The sequence below is a fragment of the Pollachius pollachius genome (genome assembly GCF_949987615.1).
Source record: "Pollachius pollachius genome assembly, chromosome: 7".
Taxonomy (NCBI): domain Eukaryota; kingdom Metazoa; phylum Chordata; class Actinopteri; order Gadiformes; family Gadidae; genus Pollachius; species Pollachius pollachius.
This window is the reverse complement of record NC_136940.1, coordinates 3,136,630-3,149,342: the sequence shown is the minus strand read 5'-3', so window position 1 is coordinate 3,149,342 and position 12,713 is coordinate 3,136,630. Positions and strand designations below refer to the sequence as shown.

The window sequence follows — 12,713 nt, the reverse complement described above, 5'->3', positions numbered from 1 at the left end:
CAGAGAGAAGGTTCTAGTGGGGGTTCTGAGGTCCGTGCTGGAGGAGCACCATGCTGGTCGTTCTGCTGCTGAACGCGCTGCTCTGTGGGGGCTGCAGCGCCGTGGTACAGAGAGGTGAGATGAACCGTCAGCCTCTTTCATCAGGTCCAGGAGCGGTCACATGACCCGCAGTGGGGGACAGGGATTGGTGGACGGGGATTTAAAAGTTGAAGAAATTAGGTTTACGACGATACCCTGCCAGGGAACGGTTGTTCGCAGGCATTTTAGCTCGGCACATAGTGAGACCGAGAGTTACCTGGGTAAAAGAGTCCTGCTTTTAGTCAAATGTATAAAGGTGGAATTAATGGCTTCATCAGTTATTTATTAATTAATTTAGTCATTGAATTGTAGTCGTTATTGAACGCTGTAAGAAGTAAAAAAAAAATAAAAAAAAGACAATCAATCAATTGAGATAACGACTTACTTAGTTACTTAAAAATACTCACATAACAACTGTCGGTTTATTTTGCTCATGCGTAAAATCTTAAAGACCTCAATTCTCCATTCATTCATTCATTCCCCTATTTCCTCTAATAGATCAATCACATTGCTAGAATCACTTAGCGATGTACAGGGAAAGCCTTCCAGGAAGGCCGGAGGGGGGCTGATTCACGGTGTGCGAGCCGCGCTCTGACAGGCTCGTATGTTGGGGCTAATCTGTGGAATCCATTTGGTAAACAGACCTGGTACTAATGGGAAGAACACACTTCCTCTCCCGTGGGCTCCGGGGGGCCCCTATACAGCTCCTCGGGGCCCCGGCCAGGTCAATAAGAGCAGGCAGATGACACCAGGAGGCAGAGCGACCTCTGATGATAACCTCGTTCTGTAGCCCAGATAGAGCGGTCGAGAACTGGTACATTTTCAGGGGTATGACGAGAAATGTGTTGAAACTTAAAATTGTGGTGCGGCTTTACACACACATATGAAGATATAGAAACAGGCAAACACAAATGTGAACATGTGCTTTGCGCACACACACACACACACACACACACACACACACACACAAAGACACACACACATCATCACCAAGCCCTTGCGCCTGGTCGACATTTAGATTTAGTGTGTGAAAAAGGAACCTTCCAGAGAGCCCGCGCCCACCGGCTGAGGCGGGGGTCTGAGGAGGGGGGGTCGGGATGGGTTGATCTTGGCCCCCGATGAAGAACTGCGGTGGATTATTTATTAAATGGAGAACCTCGACACCAGGAATGTCTCTGTTTGCACACAGACGGTCTAGCAGCCCACACACATTCTATTTCACCTTCCCTTTCTCTTTTCATTCCTTCTTTATTTTTTTGGACTTATATACTTTAGAGATTGTAGTCATTTTGTAATTTGGACGATTCTTAGGAGGTATTCTAAGAGGTCTTAGTGTTTTTGTCTGTATTTTCTATAATGTTTTTTTACTGGTGATTTAATGCTCCTAACCAACACTTAACTCAACAGGCTGAAACCTTGTTATTTCATCTAGGAGAATTCGTATTATCCAAAACAATGTGGCAGAACAAATGTTATCCATCATTGGTCAAGGAGTCCATCGATGATCTGGATCCTGCCCTGTATTCACCATTTCATTCTGGTTTGTTCAGATGGAGAAATAATCAACCAGATCAAAGGGACCAATGTGGTCCTGGACGAGATCAAAGAGCTCCTCAAACAGCAGGTGAGCCCACCAGACCTTCACCACTTCATCACAACATTCATTCTTCACATTCACCCTTCAACCGAGTCCTGGTTATTGGGCACATCCCTCAACGACGGCATCATCATGTTTAAGTTTATGTCTTTATGATAAAGCACCAATTCTGATCCAATGTTATTAACAGTAAACTGTGTGTGTATATGTATGTATGTATGTATGTATGTATGGGTCTGTACATGTGAATTATTGTGTAAGGGATGGAAAACCACTCTGGGGGTCTAGATCCACTATCAAAACCAGAGCAGATCTGAAATTATTCATGAATCGTTCCATTCCCTTTTTTCTTCCCAGATCAGGGAGATAGTTTTCCTGAAGAACACGGTGATGGAGTGTGAGGCGTGCGGTGAGTGAAGCAGCAGAGAGAGCCTCCTCCGAGAGATGAGCAGTGGCTGAACAGTGGCTCCCACCATGAGCAGGCTCAGAGCCTGGGAGGGAAGGCTTGCCTCCCAGGCTCAGGTCTGATATGTGATCCTATGCTCTGTTTCAACCCACGCTCCTCTCTGTCTTTGTCCACAAAGCCACAAAGGACCTCTGAATGAAGAATACATGTGATTTCCCCATCTGGGATGACTTAATAATTTCCTTATCCTAATATCGACGTTTCTTGACTCAAGATGTACAATGATTCTAGACTTGAGAATATGTACGTTTCCAGACTCGATATGTACGCGTTTCTCGACTTGAGATGTACAATGTTTCTAGAATGAGTTTGTACAATTCCCTTTGGTAGAATAGAGACGTATGACATTTGTACAACGTTTACAACGTTTCTAGACTAGAGGTGTACACCGTTTCAAGACTAGAGATGTACACCGTTTCTAGACCAGAGATGTACACCGTTTCTAGACTAGAGATGTACACCGTTTCTAGACTAGAGATGTACACCGTTTCTAGACTAGAGATGTACACCGTTTCTAGACTAGAGATGTACACCGTTTCAAGACTAGAGATGTACACCGTTTCTAGACTAGAGATGTACACCGTTTCTAGACTAGAGATGTACACTGTTTCAAGACTAGAGATGTACACCGTTTCTAGACTAGAGATGTACACCGTTTCTAGACTAGAGATGTACACCGTTTCTAGACTAGAGATGTACACCGTTTCTAGACTAGAGGTGTACACCGTTTCTAGACTAGAGGTGTACACCGTTTTTACATTGAAAGACGACCCCCCCTTCACCCACACCGTCGCTCTTCCTCCCCCAGGGATGGGAGGGCACCAGCCGCGGCCTTCCTGCGTGCCCAACCCCTGCCACCCGGGGGTGCAGTGCACGGAGAGCCCCCAGGGGGTGAAGTGCGGCCCCTGCCCTGACGGTATGGTGGGCAACGGGACCCACTGCACGGACGTGGACGAGGTGAGACCACCACAGACCCGAGTTCAGGGGTCCACCCCGTTTGCTCAGTGCTTGTAGGATGTGGTGGGTTGGTTTCCATGCAGGCCTGTTGTGATTGGCTCTAGTTTTCTTCTTTTGAAGATAATCAATGAAGTTGGTGTAGTCTGACCATGGCACTGCCCATTACCTTTTGTTAAGTGAGCATGATTTAGGTTTTTGCCAAAGTTATAAATGTTCCTGTTAAGGGGAGGGGTTTGAGGCCGATGCATAACATGCTTAGAAGGTAGCCAGTTGTCACAAGAACACACAAGCATCTGTTTGGAATGGTTAGCCTGTTGCGGTTAACCATCAGTTAACCAAGTTAACCTCGAGATATGGGGAAGGAAGCAAATGGATGCACCTTGTTGTGGTGCAAGTGCTGGAATCAAGAAAAATCCAACATTTTCACAAATACAATAACACATAATCACATACTTTTATGTTCTTAGGAATTGGCCCCTTTTGATGAATAACTTTGGGCATTTTTTCAGAAAATCCAAACAGCTTGTTCCAACGGGACCACAATGACCCCGGTTGACCTTTGACCTGCCGCCCCCCTCCAGGGGCCGATGTAGCTCTGACCTGTGCTTCCTGTCCCCCCGCAGTGCACGGCGGTGCCGTGCCACATGGGCGTCCGCTGCGTCAACACGGCCCCCGGGTTCCGCTGCGGGGCCTGTCCCGCCGGGTACACGGGGCCCCAGGTCCAAGGGACGGGGCTAGCCTACGCTACCGCCAACAAGCAGGTGAGACTCACTGGACGACCCCCGCCATTAGCACTCGGCTCACTGACGACGATGATATCATTACCCACCCCCACACACACTGGACAATGAGTTATTGCGTAATATTTATTTATATGTACCTCTGGCTCTTTTTTATATGCAATGTCGATTATGTGCAATGTTGCTCACTTTTTATTGACTTATTTTATTGACTTTTACTGTTTGCATATCTTGTTGTTTATCAATTGTGCGGTCTGTTGAGTGACTTTGTGAGCTACTGGATACCTGAATTTATCCAAGGGGAGGAATAAAGTATCTATCTATCTATAAACTGAGAATCAATATTTGATTGTAAATACAAATGAGGCCGGCAAGAAAGTGTAGTGGTTAGTGGGTTCAAAGGTCGAGAGGTACTGGGTTTCACCACCAATGTCCGCAGCCAGCTTAAGAGGTCCAACCCAGGAATGCCATGGATCTTAACGAATCAGGAAGCGTCTGCTCGAAGAGCAAAACATTTATCATCTTAGATTAGGTATTGATCATCTTGGGTTCCTTATGTTCATGATGTTCTTCTCTGTTCCTATCTAAAGGTGTGCAGGGACATCGACGAGTGCGAGAACCCCACCAGCTCTGGATGTGTGGAGAACTCAGTGTGCATGAACACCCCTGTGAGTATCTCCCTCCCGACTTAGAGACAACAGCAAACGAATGGGGAACATGGAAACTCGGGAACAGCTGAAAACATTATCACTGAACTGAATGGCAAGGAAGAGCCGCTGAGAGAATGACTGTCTTACGTGTCTCTTTGTCCGTCTTTCTGCACAGTTTCTGTCAGCAAATTGTCTGTTTGGATGTGAGAATTACTTCATAATACTGCACCACTTCTGACCCGTTTTTCTAACAGTATTACGGTGTATATGTGTGTATGTGTGTCTGTGTTTGTGTGTGTGTGTGCATGTGTGTGTGCGTGTGTGTGTGTGTGTGTGTGTGTGTGTGTGTGTGTGTGTGTGTGTGTGTCTATACGTGTGTATTATTGTGTGTCATCAGGGCTCCTACAGGTGTGGTCCGTGTATCAGGGATTACATTGGGGACCAGAAGCGCGGCTGCAGGCCGGAGCGGGCCTGTGGGAACGGTCAGCCCAACCCCTGCCACGCCAGTGCCGAGTGCATCGTGCTCCGCGACGGCAAGATAGAGTGTCAGGTAGAGGACATATCATCATACGTCGTCTACATACCACATACTACTACCATCATACTACTACTATGACTACTACTGCTACTGCTACTTCTAGTTTACAAGAAAATTATACTTATCTAAATCGCTTTGGAACCATAGACAGTCAAATAGCACACTGGGGTGGAGAGTGCAGTGTGTGAGTTCTTTAAACGTTTTGGGTTCCCTCACCGTCGGTTCAGTGTGGAGTGGGCTGGGCCGGGAACGGATACCTCTGTGGACCGGACACCGACATCGACAGCTTCCCCGACGACCGGCTGGACTGTCCGGAGAAGAACTGTGCCAAGGTGAGACCGGCCCTCATTAACCTGTCTGTCCCCAGAAACATGTCTTTGTTGCCCTGCAACAAAGAAAGCAGTATGGACTTCCTTCTGAAGTCTTTGACAAGATAGACCTCTCAGTCTTGCCTTAGAAAGTTTAAATTAAATTATCTGAATGGTCCAGACGATAACATACATCTTGTTTCCCAGGACAACTGTCTGACGGTGCCCAACTCGGGCCAAGAAGACGCCGACCGTGACGGGATGGGAGACGCCTGCGATGAAGACGCAGACGGAGACGGAATCCTCAACACACAGGTCAGAGGTCAACTCCTTTACTGTCTGCATCAGTAGTCACACAATCAGGGAGTCACACAAGCTAGCTTGGCGACCAGATGGGTGCTGGTTACATGCTTAGCTTATTTTCCGTTTGTTGGAGTGTGTGTGGACAATGTTAGGTGCAGCCTCGCCCAGCCCCAGAGTCCAATCAGTCTGATTCGGGCCAGGTGAGGCTGCTTAAAACAGCCATCAACCACACAGACTCCCATATTTTGATCTGTGATATGAAGTTGAAATGTCGTTTCGATCCCCAATATGCACTGCTTGCCTGTATGTACAGTATGTACCCTACCTGCTCCTTAATAGAAGGAATAGGTAAAGGAATCTTCTAAACCTGTAAATAAACTCCTAGATTGAGACTTAAGCTTGCATTTCATCAAATGTCATAAACCCCCCAGGGGTCAAACACAGCGACTCGATTCTAAACAAAACTGAACCATTCCATTTAATCAATCGTAGATCCATCCAGAGCATGGAGTCGACCGTCAGATTTCCATTGTGACTGACCCATGGCTTCCTCTTCCTCGTGTTTCTTGCTGCCAGGACAACTGTGTTCTAGTGCCCAACGTGGACCAGCGCAACGTGGACGAGGACGACTTCGGCGACGCCTGTGACAACTGCCGCGCCGTCAAGAACAACGACCAGAAGGACACGGACGTGGACAAGTTCGGAGACGAGTGCGACGAGGACATTGATGGCGATGGTCAGTGTGATGGGTCTTTCGTCTTGTTTTGATTCATTATGCTCACAACATATTTGTAATCTTATTACAAACACAAACACATATATATATATTGTTAGGCTTACAACATAATTGTCTGAGTCATATTTTAAGGTTCATATAAAAAGCCCTCTGATTGGCTTAGGATATAGCCAATGAGGCGCAGTGAATCAGCAGCTTTAGAAGAGTTGCGTTAGGTTAGGTATCACACAATTTGGCCAAAATATGAGTTACTATGAGGTTTGTGATATCTAACATACACATGAACTACAGCCAACCATCACAGTCTACAGAGCACTATGAAGACACATGACCCTCATATACAGAAGAGTCCTAACACTACTCTATATAGAGTGCTCTGTAGGATATGAAGGTATAAGACACTATAGGAGCACTCGATATATCATGTGACCACACCCTCTCCCCCCCACTGCCGTCGAACGCAGGGATCCTCAACCACAGAGACAACTGCAAGCGCGTCCCCAACGCCGACCAGATCGACCGGGACGGGGATAAGGTTGGCGATGCCTGTGACAGCTGCCCCTACGTCCCGAACCCCGACCAGGTACTAACACCATCCCGCCCGAGGGAACCTAACACGAACCAAACACACTCTCCTATACCCCAAGTCCTGTAGATACCGTACTTGTTCATGTCCACTTAAACTTTGGATGTGTGAGTGTATTCCCCAGAGCCTGCATTGTGAGGGGCCTAAGATACATGTACATTATGGAGAACGGCATTATGGGTATTATCCGTCATTAAAAGTGCTCTCACATTCCTTCCCAGCTGGATGTGGACAACGACCTCATCGGGGATCCCTGCGACACCAATAAAGACAGGTCAGCCGACTACCTTAACCTGAGACGCCTGGTGAAGCATTTATTAACACGTGTATTCAGTCCCTGAGCAGAGACTTCAGTCCTCAGTGACCTACTGGTGGGGCTGAGATCCACTCAAACGTATTCTAATTATTGGAGTAACAATGAACTCTGATGCACGCTGATAGTCTAGTGGTTAGGGGGATCAGCACTCAGCCTAGTGGGACCGAGTGTGTTCCCCGATGTTAAACGTTGGCTATGTATGGCCCTGTTTGACCCCACCCCAATATAAATTGGGGTGGGGTCAAATATGAATATCCATATCTAAAAGAAATTAAATAAAAAAATGTAAATGACGCAACAATTAGACATTATGACATCATTGACCCTTGACCTCCCGGGGGGGGCCGGTGGTTTCCCCAGCGATGGCGATGGTCACCAGGACTCGCGGGACAACTGTCCGGCGGTCATCAACAGCTCCCAGCTGGACACGGACAAGGACGGACAGGGGGACGAGTGCGACGACGACGACGACGCCGACGGGGTCCCGGACCTCCTGCCCCCCGGTCCCGACAACTGCCGACTCATCCCCAACCCCCTGCAGGAGGACTTAGATGGTACATTCCGTCTGTCTGCCTGTCTGTCTGCAGAGTGTCTCTTTGTCCGTCTTTCTGCACAGTTTCTGTCAGTAAATTGTCTGTTTGGATGTGTCTGTCTGGCTGTCTTTGCATGTAAATGTGTCTGTGTATCTCTGTCTGTCTACCTGTCTGTCTGTTCTCTCTGGCTCTCTATCAGTCTGTCTGGTCTCTCTGTCTCTCTACCCGTCTGTCTGTTCTCTCAGTCTCACTACCCGTCCGTCTGTTCTCTCTGTCTCTCTATCAGTCTGTCTGGTCTCCCTGTCTGTATCAGACTGTCTGGTCTCTCTACCTGTCTGTCTGTTCTCTGTCTCTCTATCAGTCTGTCTGGTCTCTCTGTCTCTCTATCAGTCTCTCTGTCTCTCCATCAGTCTGTCTGGTCTCTCTGTCTCTCCATCAGTCGGTCTGGATGTGTTTGTCTGTGTGTATGTCCTTCCGTCCACCGATCGACACTTATCTTTCTATCTCACTATTCGTCTGTCTATTTGTCTGTGTATCTGTCTGCCTGTCCATCTAACTATATCATGTCTGGATCTGTATGTCTTGGAGGGTGTGTGAGTGTCAATCCTTCCGTCTGCCCGTCTGTCCCTCTATCTATCTATCTCTCCTACCTGTAAATCTCTGCGGCCGTGTGTCTGTCTGTCCATCCGCCCGTGCCCTCCCCGTGTGTCAGGTAACGGCGTGGGGGACGTGTGCGAGGCGGACTTTGACAACGACACCATCGTGGACACCATTGACGTGTGTCCGGAGAACGCTGAGGTCACGCAGACGGACTTCAGGGAGTACCAGACGGTGGTGCTGGACCCCGAGGGAGACGCCCAGATAGACCCCAACTGGGTGGTCCTCAACCAGGTGGGCCTTGAACAGGAGACACCAGAAGATCTGCCTCCTTAAGGCTCAGCTATGGTTGTACGTTGACGCAACGCAAGGGGGTTCACGGAGCCATTGCGTCCTTGCGGACCCGAAGCGGAACGAATCTGGTTCAAGACTGCGTCGAAGCGACTGCGTGGTCATTGCGTTGCGTCAACGTGGAACCATAACTAAGCCTTTAATCCTAGATGGGAAGTTCAAGAGTCGCGTCGTAACAAGATATGTGAAAGGTTATCATAATCGTGGTCATCAGAAGACTGTAACCAGAATTTCAAAAGAGATTAAAATATGAATAAAAGTATGTAAAGTGCTGCATGTGAAGAAGTAAGTACGTATTTTGAAGCTTTTTCTGCTCTCCTAACCCTTAAAAGTAAAATACATCATGGTAATAGATTCAAAGAGTTATCTTTTTATTGGTTATTATGGAAGGCACTTATACCTTGGTTCAGTTTCCTGAAAGTCAAATGGACAACACCTTACACCCAACCACACTATGAAACCCAACCCATTTCTCTCTCCCCAGGGAAGAGAGATCGTTCAGACCATGAACAGTGACCCTGGACTGGCAGTTGGTGAGTCCAGGCGCTAGAGATTAACTGCTGTATAATCATCCTAAAATACCCAGCGTGCACTGCAGGAGGGCATGTGTTGCCCCTTGAGGAATGCCTCCTCTAATCCGACCATTGATGGCACCCGGCTATTCCCAGCCCATGATATAATCCACAAGTGATGAGCTCATTAATACAACATCTAAATCAGGAGTGATATTAGTGTCGATTCTAAAACAGATGGTTGAGAATCCACCGTCTTCTTCTGGAGATGCCAGTGTCCCCCTTGCAACTGAAGATATCTGGGTTTGATTCCCGGCCCTGCATAGTGCATCTGTGTGTATTGCTCATAATATCACTGAATGTATTTGTAGGTTCAATATCACCTCTGCACGTTTACCTGTGAGGGGAGTGTGTAATCCTACAAGTGATTGGTGCCCCTTTTAAAACGTCAGCTCCCCTTGCTCCACTTGTATAAAATAGCTCACACACCTCCCTGTCGAATCCTTTTCTATCTTTTGCCAAGGTTACACGGCGTTCAGTGGTGTGGATTTCGAAGGGACGTTCCACGTGAACACTGTGACCGATGACGACTACGCCGGCTTCATCTTCGGGTACCAGGACTCGTCCAGCTTCTACGTGGTGATGTGGAAGCAGGTGGAGCAGATCTACTGGCAGGCCAACCCCTTCCGGGCCGTCGCTGAGCCAGGCATTCAGCTCAAGGTCCGTGCGCAGGCTGTACCTCTTTTTATTGTTTTTTTGTCTTTCCGAGGACATTTTTAAACGTCTGCGTTTGGGCAATCTTGAAAAGGCCAATGAGTACTTTTTTGGCTGCATACCTTAGTTTGGAGTTTATAGCAGAAGTAATATTGGATGTAGAATCACCTTAGGTAAAACTTGAGAAATACCTTCATGGCAGTTAAGAAAAGCCTTGAGAAATAGTAATTTTTTCGCAGTTAATACGGCATAAATTCTTTGAGTCATTAGTTTCACAAAGTAAATGTATAATCATCAATGGGCATAACAGGGGCTGGAGAACAGGGTTATGGCCCGGCTAAAGGCCAAGATGAATGTTTATATTATCATTTCTTTGATGCAGTTTGGCAAAAAAATCTGGATAAAAAACTTTTATAATATTCTGTATTTACAGATTACAGATTATACTCTGAACAGCTGACCCTTTTTCAAATATGAAAGAGCCTACTTATCATCACTGGACCTATTAAAAAAAATATCTTGGACATGGGCCCCAATGACCCTCTGACCTCTTGTGACCAGGCTGTCAAGTCGACCACGGGACCAGGGGAGAACTTGAGGAACTCTCTGTGGCACACGGGAGACACCTCGGACCAGGTGAAGCTGCTGTGGAAAGACGCTCGCAACGTGGGCTGGAAGGACAAGACCTCGTACCGATGGTTCCTCCAGCACCGGCCTGCCGACGGATACATCAGGTAATGTTACCACTAGCTAGACGGATACATCAGGTAATGCCAGCTAGACGGGTACATCAGGTAACGGTAGCTCGACGGATACATCAGGTAACGTTACCTCTAGCTAGACGGATACATCAGGTAATGCCAGCTAAACGGGTACATCAGGTAACGTTACCTCAAGCTAGACGGATACATCAGGTAACGTTACCGCAAGCTAGACGGATACATCAGGTAACGCCAGCTTGAGGGATACATCTGGTTCCGTTCCGGTACAACTAGCTAGAAGGATACGTAAGAGTAATCTGTTTCAGAAGGCTCCTTCCTCTGTTCTGAAAGATTCAATCTTGCATAATTAGGTAATAGGCTTTTTCAAAAATGTTTTCACGCTCTGGTTGAAAGCATTGAGAGGTAGGGAAATCCATAAAAACCTGCAATGTTAGCATTCGTTTACAAGACTGATCTGCAAATGCTTTTATTCCAAAACTATTTGGATCCATGTTCATGCACCTCCTCATCAATGATCAGGTAGGGGAATAACATTAGGCAGCCTGCTCAAGCGGGTCTTCAGGTAAACGGCAGGGACAATGGGGTTCAAACCCAGAACCTTTCGACTGAAGGTCGTCAAAGAACCCAATCACTACTAGACCGCCCTGCCCTGTCCCTAGCCTGGATAAGATGGATGGATAGATGGAGTGGTCACATCTTCTGGATGATACCCGTTATCCATCAAGCCTTCGTCGTCTGTCTGTGAGTCCGCCGATACGAACGTTCTCCGTGTTTCGAACAGGGTGCGTTTCTTCGAGGGAACGCAGATGGTCGCGGACACGGGCATCATCATCGACACGACCATGAGGGGGGGCCGGCTTGGTGTCTTCTGCTTCTCCCAGGAGAACATCATCTGGGCCAACCTCCGGTACCGCTGCAACGGTGGGTCATTAGAGAGTAGCAGTGGTGGAGGCTAGCATTAGGTAGCATTCAACAAGACAGAGAGCAAACCAATGGAATGCAATGGTTTGAAGTTATGGTTGTTTCTCATTGGATTAGATGTACATTGAACTTTGGCGTTTTCTCTATCTCAAATAGGCGTAACGATGTCAACGTTTTTTAGGCTGGTTTACTCGTTTTGAATTGGCACCAATTGGAGCCGATTTGATTCTGCAATGACACACACTCGGTGGAAATGACCCCCCAATGAAACATTTGAATTTGTTCATCTAACTTGATGTTGAGGGATAACCTTGCTTTTGTTTGTCTTTGACTGCCTCCAGATACACTTCCTGAGGACTTTGAATCATACAGGGGCCAGCAGGTTCAGCTGGTTTCCTAGGCAACAGCGGAACGGAGACGGAGGCCAGGGAATTCTGGGAATCTTATATCCCCAAAATTAGAATTGGAAATTTCAAAAAATTCTTTAGACTTTTTAAATGCAGAATAAGTCCAATGAGGATGGCGAATAAATAATTGTGAATCCTGTATTTTTTCTATTTTTGACGTCATTTTGTATTTTTTTTCTTTACATTGATGCTAATGTTGATCCTTTGACGCTCTTCGTGCTTTTTTTAAGTCTTGATTGATATTGCCAAAAATAAATATAAATATTAAGCTTTTCATGATCGGGAGAATTTGGAAGATTGCAAGAGTTGCAGATGATTATTAAATAATGTATTTGGTAATCCTTGTCTGTATTTTTTTTTATCTTAACTGATTATTTTTAAATACTACAAAAGCCTCCTATAATGTAGCTATAGATCATAATAAAAAAAAGTGAAAAGCTTGTTGACACTTTTGCTGCTAAACTTATCGGGTTTTGCATTGTATTTAAAAATCTAAATTGAGAAATAAGTATAATTTCATAGCCACCCAGAAATGGCCTTAAAAACATCTTGAAGACAGTGTCGAGTCATTGTGCATTTCCAGCACAATTTGATCAAAAATGACACCGGACATTTTGAATCGCTATATTCTATATTCTGAGTATGTACAGAGAAAAAGTCTGTCGTCCACATTCAATTTTG

At 46.4% G+C, this 12,713-nt stretch overlaps 1 protein-coding gene across 1 annotated transcript; it reads left to right on the top strand.

Annotated features, from left to right (window-relative positions):
• Positions 1 to 50: 50 nt before the first annotated feature.
• Positions 51 to 12,025, top strand: comp (cartilage oligomeric matrix protein; the record flags this gene model as incomplete). Its single annotated transcript, XM_079739481.1, has 19 exons — positions 51 to 114; positions 1,629 to 1,702; positions 2,033 to 2,084; positions 2,950 to 3,098; positions 3,722 to 3,859; positions 4,429 to 4,506; positions 4,886 to 5,038; positions 5,254 to 5,358; positions 5,542 to 5,649; positions 6,214 to 6,373; positions 6,838 to 6,956; positions 7,181 to 7,233; positions 7,636 to 7,829; positions 8,521 to 8,699; positions 9,241 to 9,289; positions 9,792 to 9,988; positions 10,544 to 10,716; positions 11,486 to 11,625; positions 11,967 to 12,025. 19 exons carry the CDS (start codon positions 51 to 53, stop codon positions 12,023 to 12,025), a joined length of 2,244 nt encoding a protein of 747 aa, XP_079595607.1.
• Between the last annotated feature and the right edge of the window lie 688 nt (positions 12,026 to 12,713).